Source organism: Schistocerca serialis, chromosome 10 (assembly GCF_023864345.2).
Source record: "Schistocerca serialis cubense isolate TAMUIC-IGC-003099 chromosome 10, iqSchSeri2.2, whole genome shotgun sequence".
Lineage (NCBI taxonomy): Eukaryota > Metazoa > Arthropoda > Insecta > Orthoptera > Acrididae > Schistocerca > Schistocerca serialis.
In genome coordinates, this window is record NC_064647.1 from 221,312,976 (window position 1) to 221,332,186 (window position 19,211).

General features: G+C 45.1%; 1 protein-coding gene and 1 pseudogene across 1 annotated transcript in view; one reads left to right on the forward strand and one right to left on the reverse strand.

The window, feature by feature from the left end:
- Positions 1 to 19,211, reverse strand: part of LOC126425276 (echinoderm microtubule-associated protein-like 2) — a 723,324-nt gene that overhangs the window by 382,774 nt on the left and 321,339 nt on the right. Inside the window, exon 2 of the mRNA XM_050088244.1 lies at positions 18,272 to 18,361. Coding sequence (XP_049944201.1) covers positions 18,272 to 18,326 — 55 coding nt within the window. The 5' untranslated portion in view covers positions 18,327 to 18,361. The remainder of the gene's footprint in view (positions 1 to 18,271; positions 18,362 to 19,211) is intronic.
- Positions 17,102 to 17,219, forward strand: LOC126425627 (5S ribosomal RNA; annotated as a pseudogene).

Genomic DNA, 19,211 nt, shown 5'->3' on the forward strand with positions numbered 1-19,211 from the left:
TCCGTCCCATTCGGTTAAATCCTTCTGGTGTGTCTTCTTCTTTTGCCTTAGATTGTATTATAACATCTACTGTAATTCTGTTTCCATAGGATGGTTTGGGAATGGACGCAAGTTCGAAAAGTTCGAAACTGATCACCGTCAATATATAAAGGAGACTTCGTAATGGGAGTTATGGCGGCACTCCAAACATTTATTTTAGTAAAAATAAAGTTGAGACCCAGATCACCTCCGGTATGATCTCTGCTCTCTAATCATGTAGGGTATTTACGTTGAGGATCAAGTTCACATGGTTCGAATGGCTCTAATCACTATGGAACTTAACATCTGATATCATCAGTCCCCTAGACTCTGAACTACTTAAACCTAACTAACCCAAGGACATAACACACACCCATGCCGGAGGAAGGAATCGAACCTGCGACCGTAGCAACAGCGCGGTTCCGGACTGAAGAGCCTAGAACCGCTCGGCCACAGCGGCCGGCGAGGATGAAGTATCAGTTCCTTCAACAGTCGGCTATTCTCTGAAAATATTCCTGCATTTTGGTACAGTATATTTCGTGGGTTCTTTTTGAAGTTTCCCATGAACGTATTGGTCACAACCAAAGAATCTCTGCAGGAATGCTTGTTACTCATCAGGCAGGCTTTGGATTTCAACACTACCAACTTCTAATGGCATGCCGCATAGTCCGCGAAAGAATTCACTTCACCAATTCAGTACGGTTAACAACACTGCCTAGCCGGCCGCGGTCGCCGAGCGGTTCTAGGCGCTTCAGTCCGGAACCGCGCGACTGCTACGGCCGCAGGTTCGAGTCCTGCCTCGTGCATGGATGTGTGTGATGTCCTTAGGTTTGTTAGGTTTAAGTAGTTCTAAGTTCTAGGGGACTGATGACCTCGGATGTTAAGTCCCGTAGTGCTCAGAGCCATTTTGAACAACATTGTTTCCATGGTGCACAGGCTGTTTCTCCTAAGAGTGTCCGCAGCTCGTGGTCTAGTGGCGGGCCTCTGGATGACGGGGTGCCGGGTTCGATTCCCTCCAAGTTGAGGATTTTTCTCTGCCGGGGACTGGGTGTTTGCGTTGTCCTCGTCATTTCATCATCATTATTCGTGACAGTGGCTAGATTGGACTGGGTAAAAAAATTGAACTGTGTAAAAATTGGGACTTTGTACGGGCGCTGATGACCGCGCAGTTGAGCGTACCACAAACCAAACATCATCATCTCTTAAGAGTCGTCAACCTCATTTTCTCTGGTGTTTCTCGAGGTATTTGCTATTCCGTTTTTGCAATTAGTAGCTGGAGTCACTCCAAGCAAATACTGCTCATCACTTCTTTCATACAACATATGGTGTCACTGGAACGTATCGGTTTGGCTCAAATGCCTCCGCACTCGGATTCAAAAATGGTTCAAATGGCTCTGAGCACTATGGGACTTGACTTCTAAGGTCATCAGCCCCCCTGAAACTTAGAACTATTTAAACCTAACTAACCCAAGGACATCACACACATCCATGCCCGAGGCAGGATTCGAACCTGCGACCGTAGCGGTCACGCGGTTCCAGACTGAAGCGCCTAGAACCGCTCGGCTTGCCTGGCCGGCCGTATCGGTTTGTTTGCCGTTGCAAACAAAATGAATTGTAAAGCGGAATTATATCCTTCCATTCGATAGAGCTGTTACAGATTAGTGTTGCCCTGCACCTGGATCTGAACTGCATAGTAGTCGTGTAGATTTAAAAAATGTTCAAATGCGTGTGAAATCCTATGGGACTTAACTGCTAAGGTCATCAGTCCCTAAGCTTACACACTACTTAACCTAAATTATCCTAAGGACAAACACACACACACACACACACACACACACACACACACACACACACACACACACACACACACCCATGCCCGAGGGAGGACTCGAACCTCCGCCGGGACCAGCCGCACAGTCCATGACTGCAGCGCCTCAGATCGCTCGGCTAATCCGGCGCGGCGTCGTGTAGGTTAAAATGGTGTGGTTCAGCGGTCTCTCTCTCTCTCTCTCTCTCTCTCTCTCTCTCTCTCTCTCTCTCTCTCACACACACACACACACACACACACACACACACCAGTAAGAAAAGCAGAGAAGCGTGTCGACAGCAAAAAAAAAAAATGGTTCAAATGGCTCTGAGCACTATGGGACTTAACATCTATGGTCATCAGTCCCCTAGAACTTAGAACTACTTAAACCTAACTAACCTAAGGACAGCACACAACACCCAGCCATCACGAGGCAGAGAAAATCCCTGACCCCGCCGGGAATCGAACCCGGGAACCCGGGCGTGGGAAGCGAGAACGCTACCGCACGACCACGAGATGCGGGGTGTCGACAGCACCTGCTGCTCCTGAAAGGGCAGTCGCTGAAATGCCACGCGCGCAGCTGCGACCTCAGGGCGGGACTTGCTTTGTGGGCAGAGAAGACAGCTGACCAGAGGCGGGTGCTGCCGCACTCGCTGCCGGACACACGCAGCACACACAGAGGATGTGAGTCATGCCACACAACGGCTCTTCCGCCGTTAAGTCTCTCCCGGAGAACCGTACCACGACACGTTCCGCAACAACCGTGTGATGACGACCAGTAGCGTCGCGCGCGCAAGTCGCGCGTCACGTCACCACAACACGAGACGCCGCTCACGTTTAAAATTATTTCATTTCCTGCCTGAATACCATACCGCTCAAATTCAGTGACCCACATTTTAAGCAGAAACTACACTACTGGCCATTAAAATTGCTAGACCAAGAAGAAAAGCAGATGATAAACGGGTATTCATTGGACAAATATATTATACCAGAACTGACATGTGATTATATTTTCACGCAATTTGGGGGCATAGATCCTAAGAAATCAGTATCCACAACAACCACATCTGGCCGTAATAACGGCCTTGATACGACTGGGCATTGAGTCAAACAGAGCTTGGATGGCGTGTACAGGCACAGCTGCCCAAGCAGCTTCAACACGATACCACAGTTCACCAAGAGTAGTGACTGGTGTATTGTGACGAGACAGTTGCTCGGCCACCATTGACCACACGTTTTCAATTGCTGACAGATCTGGAGAATGTGCTGGCCAGGGCAACAGTCGAACATTGTCTGTATCCAGAAAGGCTCGTACAGGACTTGCAACATGCGGTCGTACATTACGCTGCTGAAATGTAGGGTTTCGCAGGGATCGAATGAAGGCTAGAGCCACGGGTCGTAACAAATCTGAAATGTAACGTCCACTGTTCAAAGTGCCGTCAATGCGAACAAGAGGTGACCGAGACGTGTAACCAATGGCACCCCATACCATCACGCCGGGTGATACACGAGTATGGCGACGACGAATACACGCTTCCAATGTGCGCTCACCGCGATGTCGCCAAACACGGATGCGAGCTTTACGATGCTGTAAACAGAACCTGGATTCATCCGAAAAAATTAGGTTTTGCCACTCGTGCACCCAGGTTCATCGTTGAGTACACCATCGTAGGCGCTCCTGTCTGTGATGCAGCGTCAAGGGTAACCGCAGCCACGGTCTCCGAGCTCATAGTCCGTGCTGCTGCAAACGTCGTCGAACTGTTGGTGCAGATGGTTGTTGTCTTGCAAACGTCCCCATCTGTTGACTCAGGGATGGAGACGTGGCTGCACGATCCGTTACAGGCATGCGGATAAGATGCCTGTCATCTCGACTGCTAGTGATACGAGGCCGTTGGGATCTTGCATGGCGTTCCGTATGACCCTCCTGAACCCACCGATTCCATATTCTGCTAACAGTCATTGGTTCTCGACCAACGCGAACAGCAATGTCGCAATACGATAAACCGCAATCGCGACAGGCTACAATCCGACCTTTATCAAAGTCGGAAACGTGATGGTACGCATTTCTCCTCCTTACACGAGGCATCACGACAACGTTTCACCAGGCAACGCTGGTCAACTGCTGTTTGTGTATGAGAAATCGGTTGGAAACTTTCCTCATGTCAGCACGTTGTAGGTGTCGCCACCGGCGCCAAACTTGTGTGAATGCTCTGAAAAGCTAGTCACTTGCATATCACAGCATCGTCTTCCTGTCGGTTAAATTTCGCGTCTGTAGCACGTCATCATCGTGGTGTTGCAATTTTAATGGCCAGTAGTGTACATTCATTTCGTAATTCATGGTGCATGATAACAAACCATTATCTAAGTAGCCCCTCTGACATCGACTGCTTGATACATGCTTTCTCCATACCAGTGCCGGTTCGACAACATTTTTCCACATGAGCGACATATAACTTGACGTCCCCCTCCTTCAGATATTAGTTGCCTTTATTTGGCCGTTCGTACTACCATTAAGAATAAATTTAAACATACTGAAAGAATACTATGTGATTTAAAGTATCCGGACACCCGCAAAAACGTAAGTTTTTCCTGTTAGGTGCCTTGTGCTGCCACCTACTGCCAGGTACTCCATATCAGCGACCTCAGTAGTCATTAGACATCGTGAGAGAGCCGAATGGGGCGCTCCGCGGTTTCACGGACTTCGAACGTGCTCAGGAAAATGGGTGTCACCTGTGTCATACGTCTGTACGCGAGTTTTCCACACTCCTAAACATCCCTAGGTCCACTGTTTCCGACGTGATAGTAAAGTCGAAACAAGAAGGGACACGTACAGCACAAAAGCGTACAGGCCGACCTCGACTGACAGAGACCGCCGACAGTTGCAGAGGGTCGTAATGTGTACTAGGCAGACCTATCCAGACCACCACACAGGAATTCCAAACTGTATCAGGATCCACTGCAAGTATTATGACAGTTATGCGGGAGGTGAGAAAATTTGTATTTCATGGTCGAGCGGCTGCTCATAAGCCACACATCACGACGGTAAATACCAAACGATACCTCGCTTGATGTAAGGAGCGTAAACATTGGTCGATTGAACGGTGGAAAAACGCTGTGTGGAGTGACGAATCACGGTACACAATGTGGCGATCCGATGGCAGGGTGTGGGTATGGCGAATGGCCGGTGAACGTCATCTGCCAGCGTGTGCAGTGCCAACGGTAAAATTCGGAGGCGGTGGTGTTATGGTGTGGTCGTGTTTTTCATGGAGGGGGCTTGCACCCCTTGTTTTAGGTGGCATTATAACAGCACAGGCCTACATTGATGTTTTAAGCACCTTTTTGCTCCCCACTGTTGAAGAGCACTTCGGGGGTTGCGATTGCATCTTTCAACACGATGGAGCACCAGTTCATAATGCACGGCCTGTGGCGGAGTGGTTGGACTACAATAACATCCCTGTAATGGACTGGCCTGCACAGGGCCCTGTTCTATACAACATCTCTGGGGCGTTTTGGAACGCCGACTTCGTGCCAGGCCTCAACGACAGACATCGATAGATCTCAGTGCAGCACTCCGTGAAGAATGGGCTGCCATTTCCCAAGAAACCTTCCAGCACCTGATTGAACGTATGCCTGCGCGAGTAGAAGCAGTTATCAAGGCTAAGGGTCGGCTAACACCATACTGAATTCCAGCATTACGGACCGAGGGCGCCACAAACTTGAAGTCATTTTCAGCTAGGTGTCCGGATACTTTTGATCACATAGTGTATGAGAAAGCTCTTTACAGGTGACACGCCAAAAATAGTGAAGAAAATCGGAAAGGGTCAGTCCGTGTCCTTTTTAGACGTGAGGCTTTGTCGCCTTTTTCTCCTGTGGGCCGGCAGCTGGTTGCGCCGCCGTGGCTGCTGAGTGCTCGGACCGCCTGTGAGGACGGCGGCAGAGCGCTGGCGCCTGCCAGACCAGACGAGAGGCCTCCAACCCGGCTCAAGATAAACAGATCGATAACGACGCCGCGTCGACGGGCGCGTGCGGACGCTGCTGCGTAGCGCCTGTGTTGTTCGCACAGCAGCGCACCGCGGGCCAGCTACCCTGCTGGATATTCAGACTGCAGCACCAAGTAGGCGGCGTGCAGCAGATGAAGGTCAAGTCACTACGGCGAGTACTGCATGGTTGGATGAGAAAACGACTACATTTCACCGCAGCCACATGAAGTAGGTACCGGTGACGCCGTTTACATTCTGTACACAGGGTGATCTATTGATAGTGATCGGGCGAAATAGATCACGAAATAAGCGTCAAACGAGAAAACTACAAAGAACGAAACTCGTCTAGCTTGAAGGGGAAAACCAGATGGCGCTATGCTTGACCCGCTAGATGGCGCTGCCATAGGTCAAACGGATATCAACTGTGTTTTTTTTAAAATAGGAACCCCCATTTTTTATTACATATTCGTGTAGTACATAAAGAAATATGAATGTTTTAGTTGGACCACTTTTTTAGCTTTTTGATAGATGGCGAAACAATAGTCACAAACGTACAAGTACGTGGTATCACGTAACATTCCGCCAGAGCGGACGGTATTTGCTTCGTGATACATTACCCGTGTTAAATTGACCGTTTACCAATTGCAGAAAAGGTCGATATCGTGTTGATGTATGGCTATTGTGATCAAAATGCCCAACGGGCGTGTGCTGTGTATGCTGCTCGGTATCCTGGACGACATCATCCAAGTGTCCGGACCGTTCGCCGGATAGTTACGTTATTTAAGGAAACTGGAAGTGTTCAGCCAGATGTGAAACGTTAACCACAACCCGCAACAAATGATGGTGCCCAAGTAGGTGTTTTAGCTGCTGTCGCGGCTAATCCGCACATCAGTAGCAGACAAATTGCGCGAGATTAGGGAATTGCAAAAACGTCGGTGTTGAGAATGCAACATCAACATCGATTGCACCCGTACCATATTTCTGTGCACCAGGAATTGCATGACGACGACTTTGAACGTCGTGTACAGTTCTGCCACTGGGCACAAGAGAAATTACGGGACGATGACAAATTTTTTGCACGCGTTCTATTTAGCGACGAAGCGTCATTCATCAACAGCGGTAGCGTAAACTGGCATAATATGCACTATTGGGCAAGGGAAAACCCACGGTGGCTGCGACAAGTGGAATATCAGCGACGTTGGCGGGTTAATGTATGGTGCGGGATTATGGGAGGGAGGATAATTGGGCCCCATTTTATCGATGGCAATCTAAATGGTGCAGTGTATGCTGATTTCCTACGTAATGTTCTACTGATGTTACCACAAGAAGTTTCACTGCATGACAGAATGGCGATGTACTTCCAACATGATGGATGTCCGGCACATAGCTCGCGTGCGGTTGAAGCGGTATTGAACAGCATGTTTCATGACAGGTAGATTGGTCCTCGAAGCACCATACCATGGCCCGCACGTTCACCTGATCTGACGTCCCCGGATTTCTTTCTGTGGGGAAAGTTGAAGGATATTTGCTATCGTGATCCACCGACAACGCCTGACAACATGTGTCAGCGCATTGTCAATACATGTGCGAACATCACGGAAGGCGAACTACTCGCTGTTGAGAGGAATGTCGTTACACGTATTGCCAAATGCATTGAGGTTGACAGACATCATTTTGAGCATTTATAGCATTCATGTGGTATTTACAGGTAATCACGCTGTAACAGCATGCTGTTCGTCTGAAATTGTGTGCCATCTGTTTGTGACTATTACAGCGCCATCTATCACAAAGCGAAAAAAGTGGTGCAACTAAAACATTCATATATCTTTACGTACTACACGAATATGTAATAAAAAATGGGGGTTCCTATTTTAATAAAAACGCAGTTGATATCCGTTTGACCTATGGCAGCGCCATCTAGCGGGACAACCATAGCGCCATCTGGTTTCCCCCTTCAATCTAGACGAGTTTCTTTCTTTGTAGTCTTTTCGTTTGACGCTTATTTCGTGGGGTATTTGGCCTGGTCATGATCAATGGACCACCATGTATAACGAAAACTACATAACCGGTATTCAGAACTCGCACTGAATGGTGGTTGTTTGTGGGGATGCCATGTCACGCTTACTGTAAGAAGAGAAACGTGCCGGCAGTGTCGTGGGCCTTCGAGACTGCTGTTTTCCGTTTCCTGATACGGCTGGTCGAGGTGCCACGATTGCCATGAGAAAATGGAATAGATGGCTTCAGGTCGGCAACCCCATAGAAGACCCCACGTGACTACCGCCCGAGAGGAGAGAGACTTTGTTTCTTCGGCCGTACAGGATGGTACAGCCGAGGCAGGGATTTTGCCTCAGGGTATCTGCAGTAGGACAAGTACCCACAGTTGGTTTCTGCTGTCTTCTTTGTAAGAATCAACCTATATTTTGCACACAGACAAGGGCTCAGACTGTTAGTTTTCGACAAAATAGCATGTTGTAATAGTTCCCATATTCCTCTTCACCTGTATCACTGAACTGCTTGCTTTTGCACCCAATCTTCAAACTATCGATCTTCTGCAGACATTTTCCACCTCTTAGAAAATCGCTCCATGTTAAAGTTGCAAAGTAACACGATTCACACATACAGAGTGGGGCAAATAAAAGTGGGCCAGGTGAGTGAATACGATTGAACGTGAATGTATGCGCGTAACCACACCTCAACGTGACGGAGCAACTGTCCATACAGCCGACCGAGCCTTGCAGCACGCCTATACGATCTCCACAGTTGACAGAGTTGTCAGCAGAAGTCAGCCTGGTCGAGGCCACCCCCTTCTCCTGATTTTTAGTCTTCATGAACTGCGGCAAAACATTTCAGATGAGACTGCAGCAATTTCTGCCGTCCAGCTTCGGTCCGCCTTCAGCAGTCTGCTGAGTAGGGCCCAAGAGTGCCCAGCGATGAATGGTGGTCTATTTCAGCGTCTGATATAATCGGATTAGTACTGTATTTCCTTACCTGTGTTGTGTTTCTTTGATCCCTGGAACGCTGCTCACCAGACCACTTGTATTTCCCTGACGCTGTATAGTAATGTGCTGTCAAATAAGAAAATCCAAAAAACTAATTGAAAGCACAATATAAAGTCATTTGATACATGTGGTCTACTGGATTTACTTAATTATCAGACGTAATAAAAACATGCGACATTCCAGACACCCAATTTCGCGCTCAGCTTTAAATACACTACTGGCCATTAAAATTGCTACACCACGAAGGTGACGTGCTACAGGCGCGAAATTTAACCGAAAGGAATAAGATGCTGTGCTATGCAAATGATTAGCTTTTCAGAGCATTCACACAAGGTTGGCGCCGGTGGCGACACCTACAAGGTGCTGACATGAGGAAAGTTTCCAACCGATTTCTCATACACAAACAGCAGTTGACTGGCGTTGCCTGGTCAAACGTTGTTGTGATGCCTCGTGTAAGGAGGAGAAATGCGTACCATCACGTTTCCGACTTTGATAAAGGTCGGATTGTAGCCTATCGCGATTGCGGTTTATCGTATCGCGAGCTTTGCTGCTCGCGTTGGTCGAGATCGAATGACTGTTAGCAGAATACGGAATCGGTGGGTTCAGGAGAGTAATACGGAACGCCGTGCAGGATCCCAATGGCCTCGTATCACTAGCAGTCGATATGACAGGCATCTTATCCGCATGGCTGTAATGGATCGTGCAGCCACGTCTCGATGCCTGAGTCAACAGATGGGGATGTTTGCAAGAAAACAACCATCTGCACGAACAGTTCGACGACGTTTGCAGCAGCATGGACTATCAGCTCGGATACCATGGCTGTGGGTACCCTTGACGCTGTAGCACAGACAGGAGCGCCTGCGGTGGTGTACTTAACGACGAACCTGGGTGCACGAATGGCAAAACGTCATTTTTTCGCTTGAATCCAGGTTGTGTTTACAGCATCATAATGGTCGCATCCGCGTTCTGCGACATCGCGGTGAACGCACATTGGAAGCATGTATTCGTCATCGCCATACTGGCGTATCACCTGGCGCGATGGTATGGGGTGCCACTGGTTACACGTCTAGGTCACCTCTTGTTCGCGTTGACGGTGCTTTGAACAGTGGACTTTACATTTCAGATGTTTTGCGACCCGTGGCTCTACCCGTCATTCGATCCCTGCGAAACCCTACACTTCAGCAGGAAAATGCACGACCGCATGTTGCAGGTCCTGTACGGGCCTTTCTGGATACAGAAAATGTTCGACTGTTGCCCTGGCCAGCACATTCCCCAGATCTCTCACCAACTGAAAACGTCTGGTCAATGGTGGCCGAGCAACTGGCTGGTCACAATACGCCAGTCACTACTCTTGATGAACTGTGGTATCGTGTTGAAGCTGCATGGGCAGCTGTACGTCTACACGCCATCCAAGCTCTGTTTGCCTCTATGCCCAGGCGTATCGAGGCCGTTATTACGCCCAGAGGTGGTTGTTCTGGGTACTGATTTCTCAGGATCTATGTACCCAAATGGCTTGAACATGTAATCACATGTCAGTTCCAGTTTAATATATTTGTCCAATCAATACCCGTTTATCATCTGCATTTCTCCTTGGTGCAGCAATTTTAATAGCCAGTAGTGCAATATACTTTAGCGCTAGACTGACGAAGTCATATTGTCTGTTATTGCTTTTCACACGGCAGGTATTAAGATCAAGATACTTACGAAGAGAGAACGTGATTTATTGCATTGCTACCCATTCAATCTTTAAAATGAACGATGGGTCTAAGAGACTGATGTTCGGGGTTAAGAGTTTTATTCACGGAACAACATGACTTTTAGCGATGTTACGCAACGGACGGCGGTCCCTTTTCGCGGAAAAGTTTGTATTCTGTTGCGTGAAGAGCACTTAGCATTACGTCGGGAGTACAACTCAGCACAAAGTGAAATACGGCTACGTGTCTCCCGTATTGCACTCACTGTTTCTTCCGTTCAATTTGTGCGAAAAAGCACCGCCTGCGAACATCAACGTAGCAACCCGCAGAACTCTGCTGCCCGGCGGGTCAGCGGCATTTCCCGGCGCTAGCGCTTCGCCAGTCCTGGCAATGTGCCTGGTGGTAACCTTTAGCTGGCAGCTCCCAAGCTTTATAGCGGCCGCAGAGAGCGAGCTAACATTTCATGTCACTCAGTAAAATTGTAGCTTCAGTCGTAACAAATGCAGCAGCGTCCTCTATACTCACTATGGTCAGTGATGAACCACTAACGAAAGTTCCCCGCCTACAAATAGAAAAGAAGGATTTTAGTCAAAAAAAAAAAAAAAAACAATGCTCCCCTTGAGAAGTAGTCGTGACGCAGTGGGCGATGTTCAAATCCCAAAAGAAAATATATAACGTAGCAGTGAGTGTGAATGTCTACTTTGTTTTGGTATCCATACTTAAAAAAAGCTTTCCAAGCAGTTTCAACACAATCTGCACAGGCAGTCCTTTCAAAACAAGGCACAGGTCCAGCTTGTGCTGCTAAATTGAAGGATATACATCGTCATCAACAGGAGTACTGCGCAACTGCTATACTGGTGACTGAATAAGAAGCCACCTTCTGATAAACCAGTGACTTTAGTTGAGGCATTTCCAGTAGAACCCACCATCAGATTGTCTTCAGAACAAAAACACATAACTAACGGAGAGTGCAACTGTACAAAGAATATACAATAGCATGAAGCGACAAATATCGTCCAAATTAAGAAGGTGAAATACGTACCATAAACGTCTTGATCATATATAAAGTCAGATTGTAACAAACAAATTGTCATGGCAGACTAACTAGCTAGAACGCAATAACCAGGAAGATATTTTAAGTCACCAGAAGGCAGTGATAAACACGAAAGTAGCGCCACGTAGCGAGAAAGCAGATTTTTTTTTCTTTCTCATAAGAAGTATATTTTAGTACACAAAATTAAACATTCACAAAAGTTTATGAAGTGCGAATAATAAAATGAATGAATGAATGAAAATTTACGGTTGCACAAAAGTACTACCGACAGAAGTGACGTACATATAAACTGACACATGAACAGAATAAAAGATTAATGTACCGTACGAAGGTTTGAACTTATGTAAGGGTTTCTGGAATTTTTATTCGGTTTATCTGTTAGTTTACATGTACGTTTTTTGTCGATGGTATTTTTTATCTAACTGTAAATTTGTGTTCTTCCTTCATTTTGTTATTCACACTGCCGGCCACTGTGGCCGAGCGGTTCTAAGCGCTTCAGTCTGGAACCGCGATGCTGTTACGGTCGCATGTTCGAATCCTGCCTCGGGCATGGATGTGTATGCTGTCCTTAGGTTAGTTAGGTTTAAGTAGTTCTAAGTCTAGGGGACTGATGACCTTAGAAGTTAAGTCCCATAGTGCTTAGAGCCATTTTGTTATTCACACTTTGTTTCCTCCTGTAAATTTTTAATTTTTTATATAGTACATTCCCTATGAAAAAAATTTTATCCTTTTGCTGCTACATGGCACTACTTTTGTATTCATCGAAGCCCTCTGTTTCCAGTTACTGCGTTGTAGTTAGTCACTTAGTCTCCCTCGGCGGCTTTTTTTGCTACGTACTGTCTTTATATATCTGATCAAGATGTTCATTGTGTATATTTCAGCTGTTCAATTTTGAAAATACTTGTAGCTTCATTCTCTTGTATATTCTTTGTACAGGTATATTTTTGGTTATTTGCTATGCATTTCTAATTTGCAGACAATTTGATGATGGGTTCTACCAAAAAAAAAAAAAAACGCGTCAAATAAAGTCACTGATTTATCAGCAGGAGGCTTTTTATTTAGTGACCAATACAGCAATTGTTCGGTACTCCCACTGATTTGCAATATTGTCGAATTCCTCCGGCGTGACTACGTCACAATTACATAGGATATTAAAGGAGTTTAACCGCTAATATAAAAAGTCAGCAGCTTTCATATTGGTTTTACATTTCTTTAATTGGAACTTTATAGTAGGGGTTCACAGTCGCTGTGGATTGCTTGAGGAAACTTGTTTCCCTGCGTATCGGTAGGCCGTTCTAGTTTTGAAATAACCACTTTATTTCATGACTTAGCTATTAGCTGGTTTCGCCTCCTTGGCCATTATTAACCAACCTCATTAGTTGCATAATAATGAAAAATTGTAAGCATATAGCATCACATATACCACACATCTTTGTGGATTAAATGGTAGGTAGTGAAGTCCTCTGTAACGGTTTCGCAAAACTATGTCAGTTATTGTCATAGCTGTCCCAGATGAGAAATCGGTATGTTTTGGTTACTTGTCAATCTTCCGGGCTGTATGACCCTGTTCCATGTTGTTATTGTTCCTAACGTTCCGACCAGAGGTACGTTATCTTTAGCAAGGATTATATTGCCGATCACTCCATTTCTATCACTCTCCGACGTCCGACCTGTCAGTGGGCAACATCCAGCGGAACAAGCAGTACCTCTGAAGATGCCCAACGAAGCTCTGCACGGAACTTTACGGGAAGGAAAGTTTCATGGATCACAACCGTACAACATGGAAGGTTCACCTGAAAACATAGAGTCTGTTTTTAAAAACAAAAGTCTTACATTCTCTGAAAAGGGACGAGTCTCGCTAAACTTTAATCGATGAGAGAACCTCTTGGAAATTATTTATGAAGTATTTGTTGGAAAATTCTGTTTGTTAATTCAGAACGAGATCAGGAACATTGTACGTATGTATATAAGTCTCAGTCTCTTAACAGAACATTCATTACGCCACCCTTACCTGTAACGCGTATGATCTGCAGGTTGTTTTCTTTATTGTCTTGAGTGAACATTTTCTGAAAGATGGACAGCAAAGGCTAATTTACTTTAGTAATTCAGTAGTCCGGAATCGGGGTGTCCCTTACACCTTGCTTCAGAAGTTCTAGTTGTCTGCCCAACGTATAATTTTGGACAATTATTACAGTTCACTTTATAGCTTCCTGATCGTTAAAAGTTGTTTCATAAGAAAATATTTTACAATTTTTCTATGAATATTGTATAAACTACCTGTACCTTTATCGTATAATTCACATTTAAATGATATTCACAAACTGGTATATTAAACCATTACTATTTACAACATAAAATGCAACTATAGATTCCATGTTCAAACTTAGCTTTATCACTAGAACAGAAAAGTTACTTTATTGTGTTTATGTACTGTACTCAGTGTTTGGTACTGTTTCTATACGTTTCTTTGTATGAGTTATCCAAACCATTCAGCATACCAGAAATTATTGTAAAAACAGTAATTCCCTTTTAAAATTTTTAAATTAATTCCGTTGCAGTGGTAAAGACGTACGTCCACACTATCTCAGAAAAACGCTAACCTAACATCTTTACCACTGCAACACCTTTGAACATATTGTTTGTGTTACTCACATGAAGCAGGACCATCTTTTTTAAATGTTTATCGCGTGTGCTGCCATCAGACAGAGTAGTAGAGTGGTGTAAAATATATCTCTTTATCACCTCAATATTCAATGTCCAAAATATAGAACAAAATAGTTTAAACACAAATATGTATATATTCCAGGCCACTGTAGATACCTTGCAAATAACAAAGGCGTAAAGTGTATGGCAGGAAAATATTGTTTTATTAAATTGTGACTAGACGGATCTAAAGTAATAATCACCAACATAATATTACACGCAACTCGGGACGATAGGACAAGAAATAGTTGACAATGATACTGGACTCAGTTTTCAGATCTTTATTCGTGCTACAAATGATGTGGAAGCCGTCTTGTTTCAACCAATGCGCAGTGCCACGCCCGCTTTTCTACACATTTTGTCCTTCTTTGCGATCTTTTGTTATCTCCTGCCGTCAGGGAAGCATCTGAAGTGTATAGAAGGCCATGATCTCATTCACGATGCCATTAATTCCGATTTATTAAAGAAATACACACATGGTGGCAAGCAAAACCCGACCGAAATATTTAATAACCTCATTTAGAAGAGATACCCAAAGGCAATGTTTTGCTTATCTACTGTTGTCAAAATTACCTAATATGATGCTTGCCTCATGTTCAACGATGGTAACACTGAAAGATTCAGAACCGTCTCGAGACTAGGATTGGTGCAGGTTGCTTTATTAAAGACCTACTGAAGAGGATAGATAATGTGCATATTTCCAGTTCTGAAATGTCAGTCAGTGATATTGCCAGGAGGATATGACTAGAGAAAGAGAGCTTCGCGAATACCAAGAAGATCAACTGAATGGCTATGCTAACAGTGAGGTGATTGATTGTGGCAAACATGCTAATAAAAACCTTGTTTTGATGATTTCTGCGTCTTTCACTTTTCAGTGCATAAGGAACATTTTCTGCTGATCCTTTGCAGATAGAAAGGTGAAATTTGCTACGGATTGTCTACATACTGTAACAACTTCTTGTTCTACAAAAGTGTAGTGCGTTACTTTCAAACATATATAAATTTTTGTGAACTGAAAGTATTTATGTAACAATCACATAAATTTAAAAAATTCAAAAACAGTTATTAAAATACTTGTACAAAGATTCTTTTATTTTATTACCAAGAATAACCTGTATACTGTGAAAGTGGTAAGCAAAGCAACCTTTCAGAAAATGTTCCTCGTGTGGTAATAGGTTTTTTAAAAGTATTTACCAACGCTCGGACCGATTTATTTGACAAAAATAGAATGAAAAAAATCCAGATTACAGCTTAATGATAAGATGAGCAAAATTTGGTCGAATTATCTCTCAAGTTACAATAGCTTATATGTAACTGTGCATTTTCTCATACGTCTTCTCATACAAGATACCATACAACATACGAATACTCCGTTGGAAACGTGTGTCGCGCATAGTTGACACAATTTTTGCAGCCTACACAGATCAGATTGATCTGTCGCTGGTGTCTAGGTTCCGGATTAACGCTGACAGATTTTGAAATAACAAGTTTGTCGTATGTGATGTGCGCAACAGCAGTTCCTGTCAGCAGCCACTAGCCTGGAATGCAGGCAGCCCGCAACAAAGAGCTCCAGAGCAGATAGCATCGTCGGGGTACGCAGGGGTTTCGCTATCTACAACGAACTCTGAAGATAGGGCACAACGAAATGTTGACGTGACTTCCACATTTTTTAGTGACAAAGGGGAAGCTCAGTGCCACGAAAAATATACAAAAGTAGTATAGCTACAGCAAAGTTAAAACTTTTTGTAGTTAATGGCTTAGGAACTGGACTACACTTGTCTTCCAAGGTAACTGGATTATTTATTCTATTATAAATCCATTAACAAATCACAAAGGGTTATCAATCTGATTATTAATTCGGTCAAAGATGAGGATCCTCAGCTCTGAGTAGATGCAGTATACTAAACATATCGTGTGATTACATATGCAGATAGTACAAACGTAATACGAGGGCATTCGGAAAGTAAGGTCCTATCGACAGTAGAATGAAATCACAGTGAAAATAAAAAAAAAAAAAAATTATTTGCAACTGTAAGCTACACCTTCCGGCTACTTCTCTACATAGTCGCAGCTCTGACTGACACATTTTTCGTAGCATTGTACCAACTTTCCAATAACCTTGGGAGTGGCCGAGCGGTTCTAGGCGCTACAGTCTGCAACCGTGCGACCGCTGCGGTCGCAGGTTCGAATCCTGCCTCGGGCATGGATGTGTGTGATGTCCTTAGGTCAGTTAGGTTTAAGTAGTTCTAAGTTCTAGGGGACTGATGACCACAGCAGTTAAGTCCCATAGTGCTCAATGCCATTTTTGAATAACCTTGACGTAGCAGGCAGCATGATGTGCTTTCTGCCAATTCTTTACGCTGATCTGCAACCTGTTGTCTGTGCCAAAATGTCTTCACAGCCAGCGGTTCATGTGAGCAGAGATTAAAATGAGATGGAGCTACGTCCGAGGAGTATGATAAAAAACTTCCCATCGGAAACGCCTGCAGCAACATCCTCTTTGCTCCTGCAGTGTGCAGCTGAGAATGGTCATGATGAAAGAAATGTATGGCAGTACGATGTGTGGTCTGCATGAAATCCGCTGAAATCTCTCACACTCATATTTGGCGGGAGACACTATTTTCTAGGCGTCTTTACGTGGCCACTGTGCACCCAGAACTGGAAAGAGCTACGTGACGCAGTGAACGGGCATACTTGAACACTGTCCAACACATGTGTGCAAAGCTTCGTAGGGTTTTCACTGTGGTTTCCATTTCGTGACCAATTGGACCTCACTGCCCTATAAGCCGACGTAATTAGCCATGACTGTACTATCTATTTATATAATGACACATTAGGTCTAGTATGCCAACGGCCTTGCCGCAGTGGTAACACCGGTTCCCGTCAGATCACCGTAGTTAAGCGCTGTCGGGCTGGGCTAGCACCTGGATGGGTGACCGTCCGATCTGCCTAGCGCTGTTGGCAAGCGGGGTGTACTCAGCCCTTGTGAGGCAAACTGAGGAGCTACTTGACTGAGAAGTAGCGCCTCTGTTCTCGGAAACTGACAAACGGCCGGGAGAGTGATGTGCTGACCACATGCCCCTCCAATCCGCATCCAGTGACGCCTGTGGGCTGTGGATGACACGGCGGCCGGTCGGTGCCGTTGAGCCTTCATGGCCTGTTCGGGAGGAGGTCTAGTACACTGCATCTACTCAGGTCTGAAGGAAGTCAACATTGACCGAAAGTAATAACTTGATTTTGTGGGTCGTAAGTAGATTTGCAATGAAATAAATATTGCCTGGGTCGATGGAATACCTACATGAAACATATTCGCAGTTGCGAAAATGGATAACCATCAGCTGTATAATGGAACGCGACAAAAAAAATTTGTGCTGGACCGGGACTCGAACCCGAATTTCCGGCTTTCTTCTTCCAAGCACGACTCACGGCCAAACCCAAATTTCCTTATGCCGTCACCCATTGCCTGCAACCTGTACTCATATATCCATTATGTATGTTTCCATACAGTGCAAACATTTTAATTGAAAGTCGTTTACCTGTGGTCAGCAAATAAATACGAAATTGCAGTGCCTTCCTTCGGACATGGCTTTATGGCACATGGAACAGAGCTGACATTCGTGATAACTGGACGATAACTAGCTTCCATGGAAACTGGACTAGACATGGTTTCCAAGGCAAGTGGACTAGTTCTGGCCTCCATGGAAACTGGATTAGACATGGTTTCCAAGGCAAGTGGACTAGCCCTGGTCTCAATGGAAACTGGACTAGACATGGTTTCCAAGGCAAGTGGACTAGACGTGGCCTCCACGGAAACTGGACTAGACATGGGTTCCAAGGAAAATGGACTAGTCCTGGCCTCCACGGAAACTGGACTACACATGGCTTCCAAGGCAAGTGGAGAAGCACTGTCTTCCACGGAATCTGGGGTAGATATGGTCTCCGAGGGAACTGGACTAGCCCCGGCTATGATGTGAAATGGACTGAAGCAGCCTCCCACGGGAGCAGGACGGACTTACCAGAGGTTGTGGCAGCGCTCCCAGTCGCGGAGCCATGGCGACCGTTGATTCTCATGGGGTCCACCTTGAACGCCGTCTTACGCCTCGCTCCTGCAACCAAACAGACACATACAGTTACTTCATATGTCCTTCCCCTTACTAATGCTTTATGCTTCTTGTTTGCAATAGAGTAACGACATATATAGAAGTTCAAATGTACGAAAGCCACGTCCACTAGGACAAGCTCGAGGATTTGCCGAGCCCTCATGCGGGTGTGGCTCACTGTGGAAACAGTCATTCTTGTTTTGTCCATCTACAAAGAAGTAGATCTTAAGTTTAGAAATTATCGTATGTAAATTTTATTCTTCTTTGATTTTATATATTTCTCAAATTTCAAACATTCTAAATTCATTTTAGAGTTTCTTTCTATTAACAATATATACAAAAAAAGGAATAATAAACAGAGGAAGGTGAGTGGCACACCGTGCAAGAAATCGGGTTCGCCTCCACGTGGCTAGGGACGGGCAACGGCGTGACAACTTCTATCATCATCTAGAAGTTCTCACACCGGCTAAGAGACCGTGAGTGCCACTAACGCTACACATTGTAGTAGCAGTACAATCCACCATAGCTACTAGACGGTGAGTTTCTCTGTAAGTTAAATGAAAAAAAAGTCCTTCCCCGCCAGTGTGTGTCAATAGACACGCACGAATGGTAGGTGGGCAGTGACTCACATGTTCAGTGAAAAATAAACTGTTAGGACACACTAAAATGTCAAAGTATACTAATAAGGACATAAATCTCTACACAGGATGATTCTTCTTAACTCCGAAGCGACTTAGATGACGCTGAGGCAAGCAATTCAATATGAGATACATAAGGTCGCAAATGTCGGGAAATACCCCAAAAGTGGATGACAAATGTTGAACATATGACGTCGCCAGATGACTTACGTTGCCAC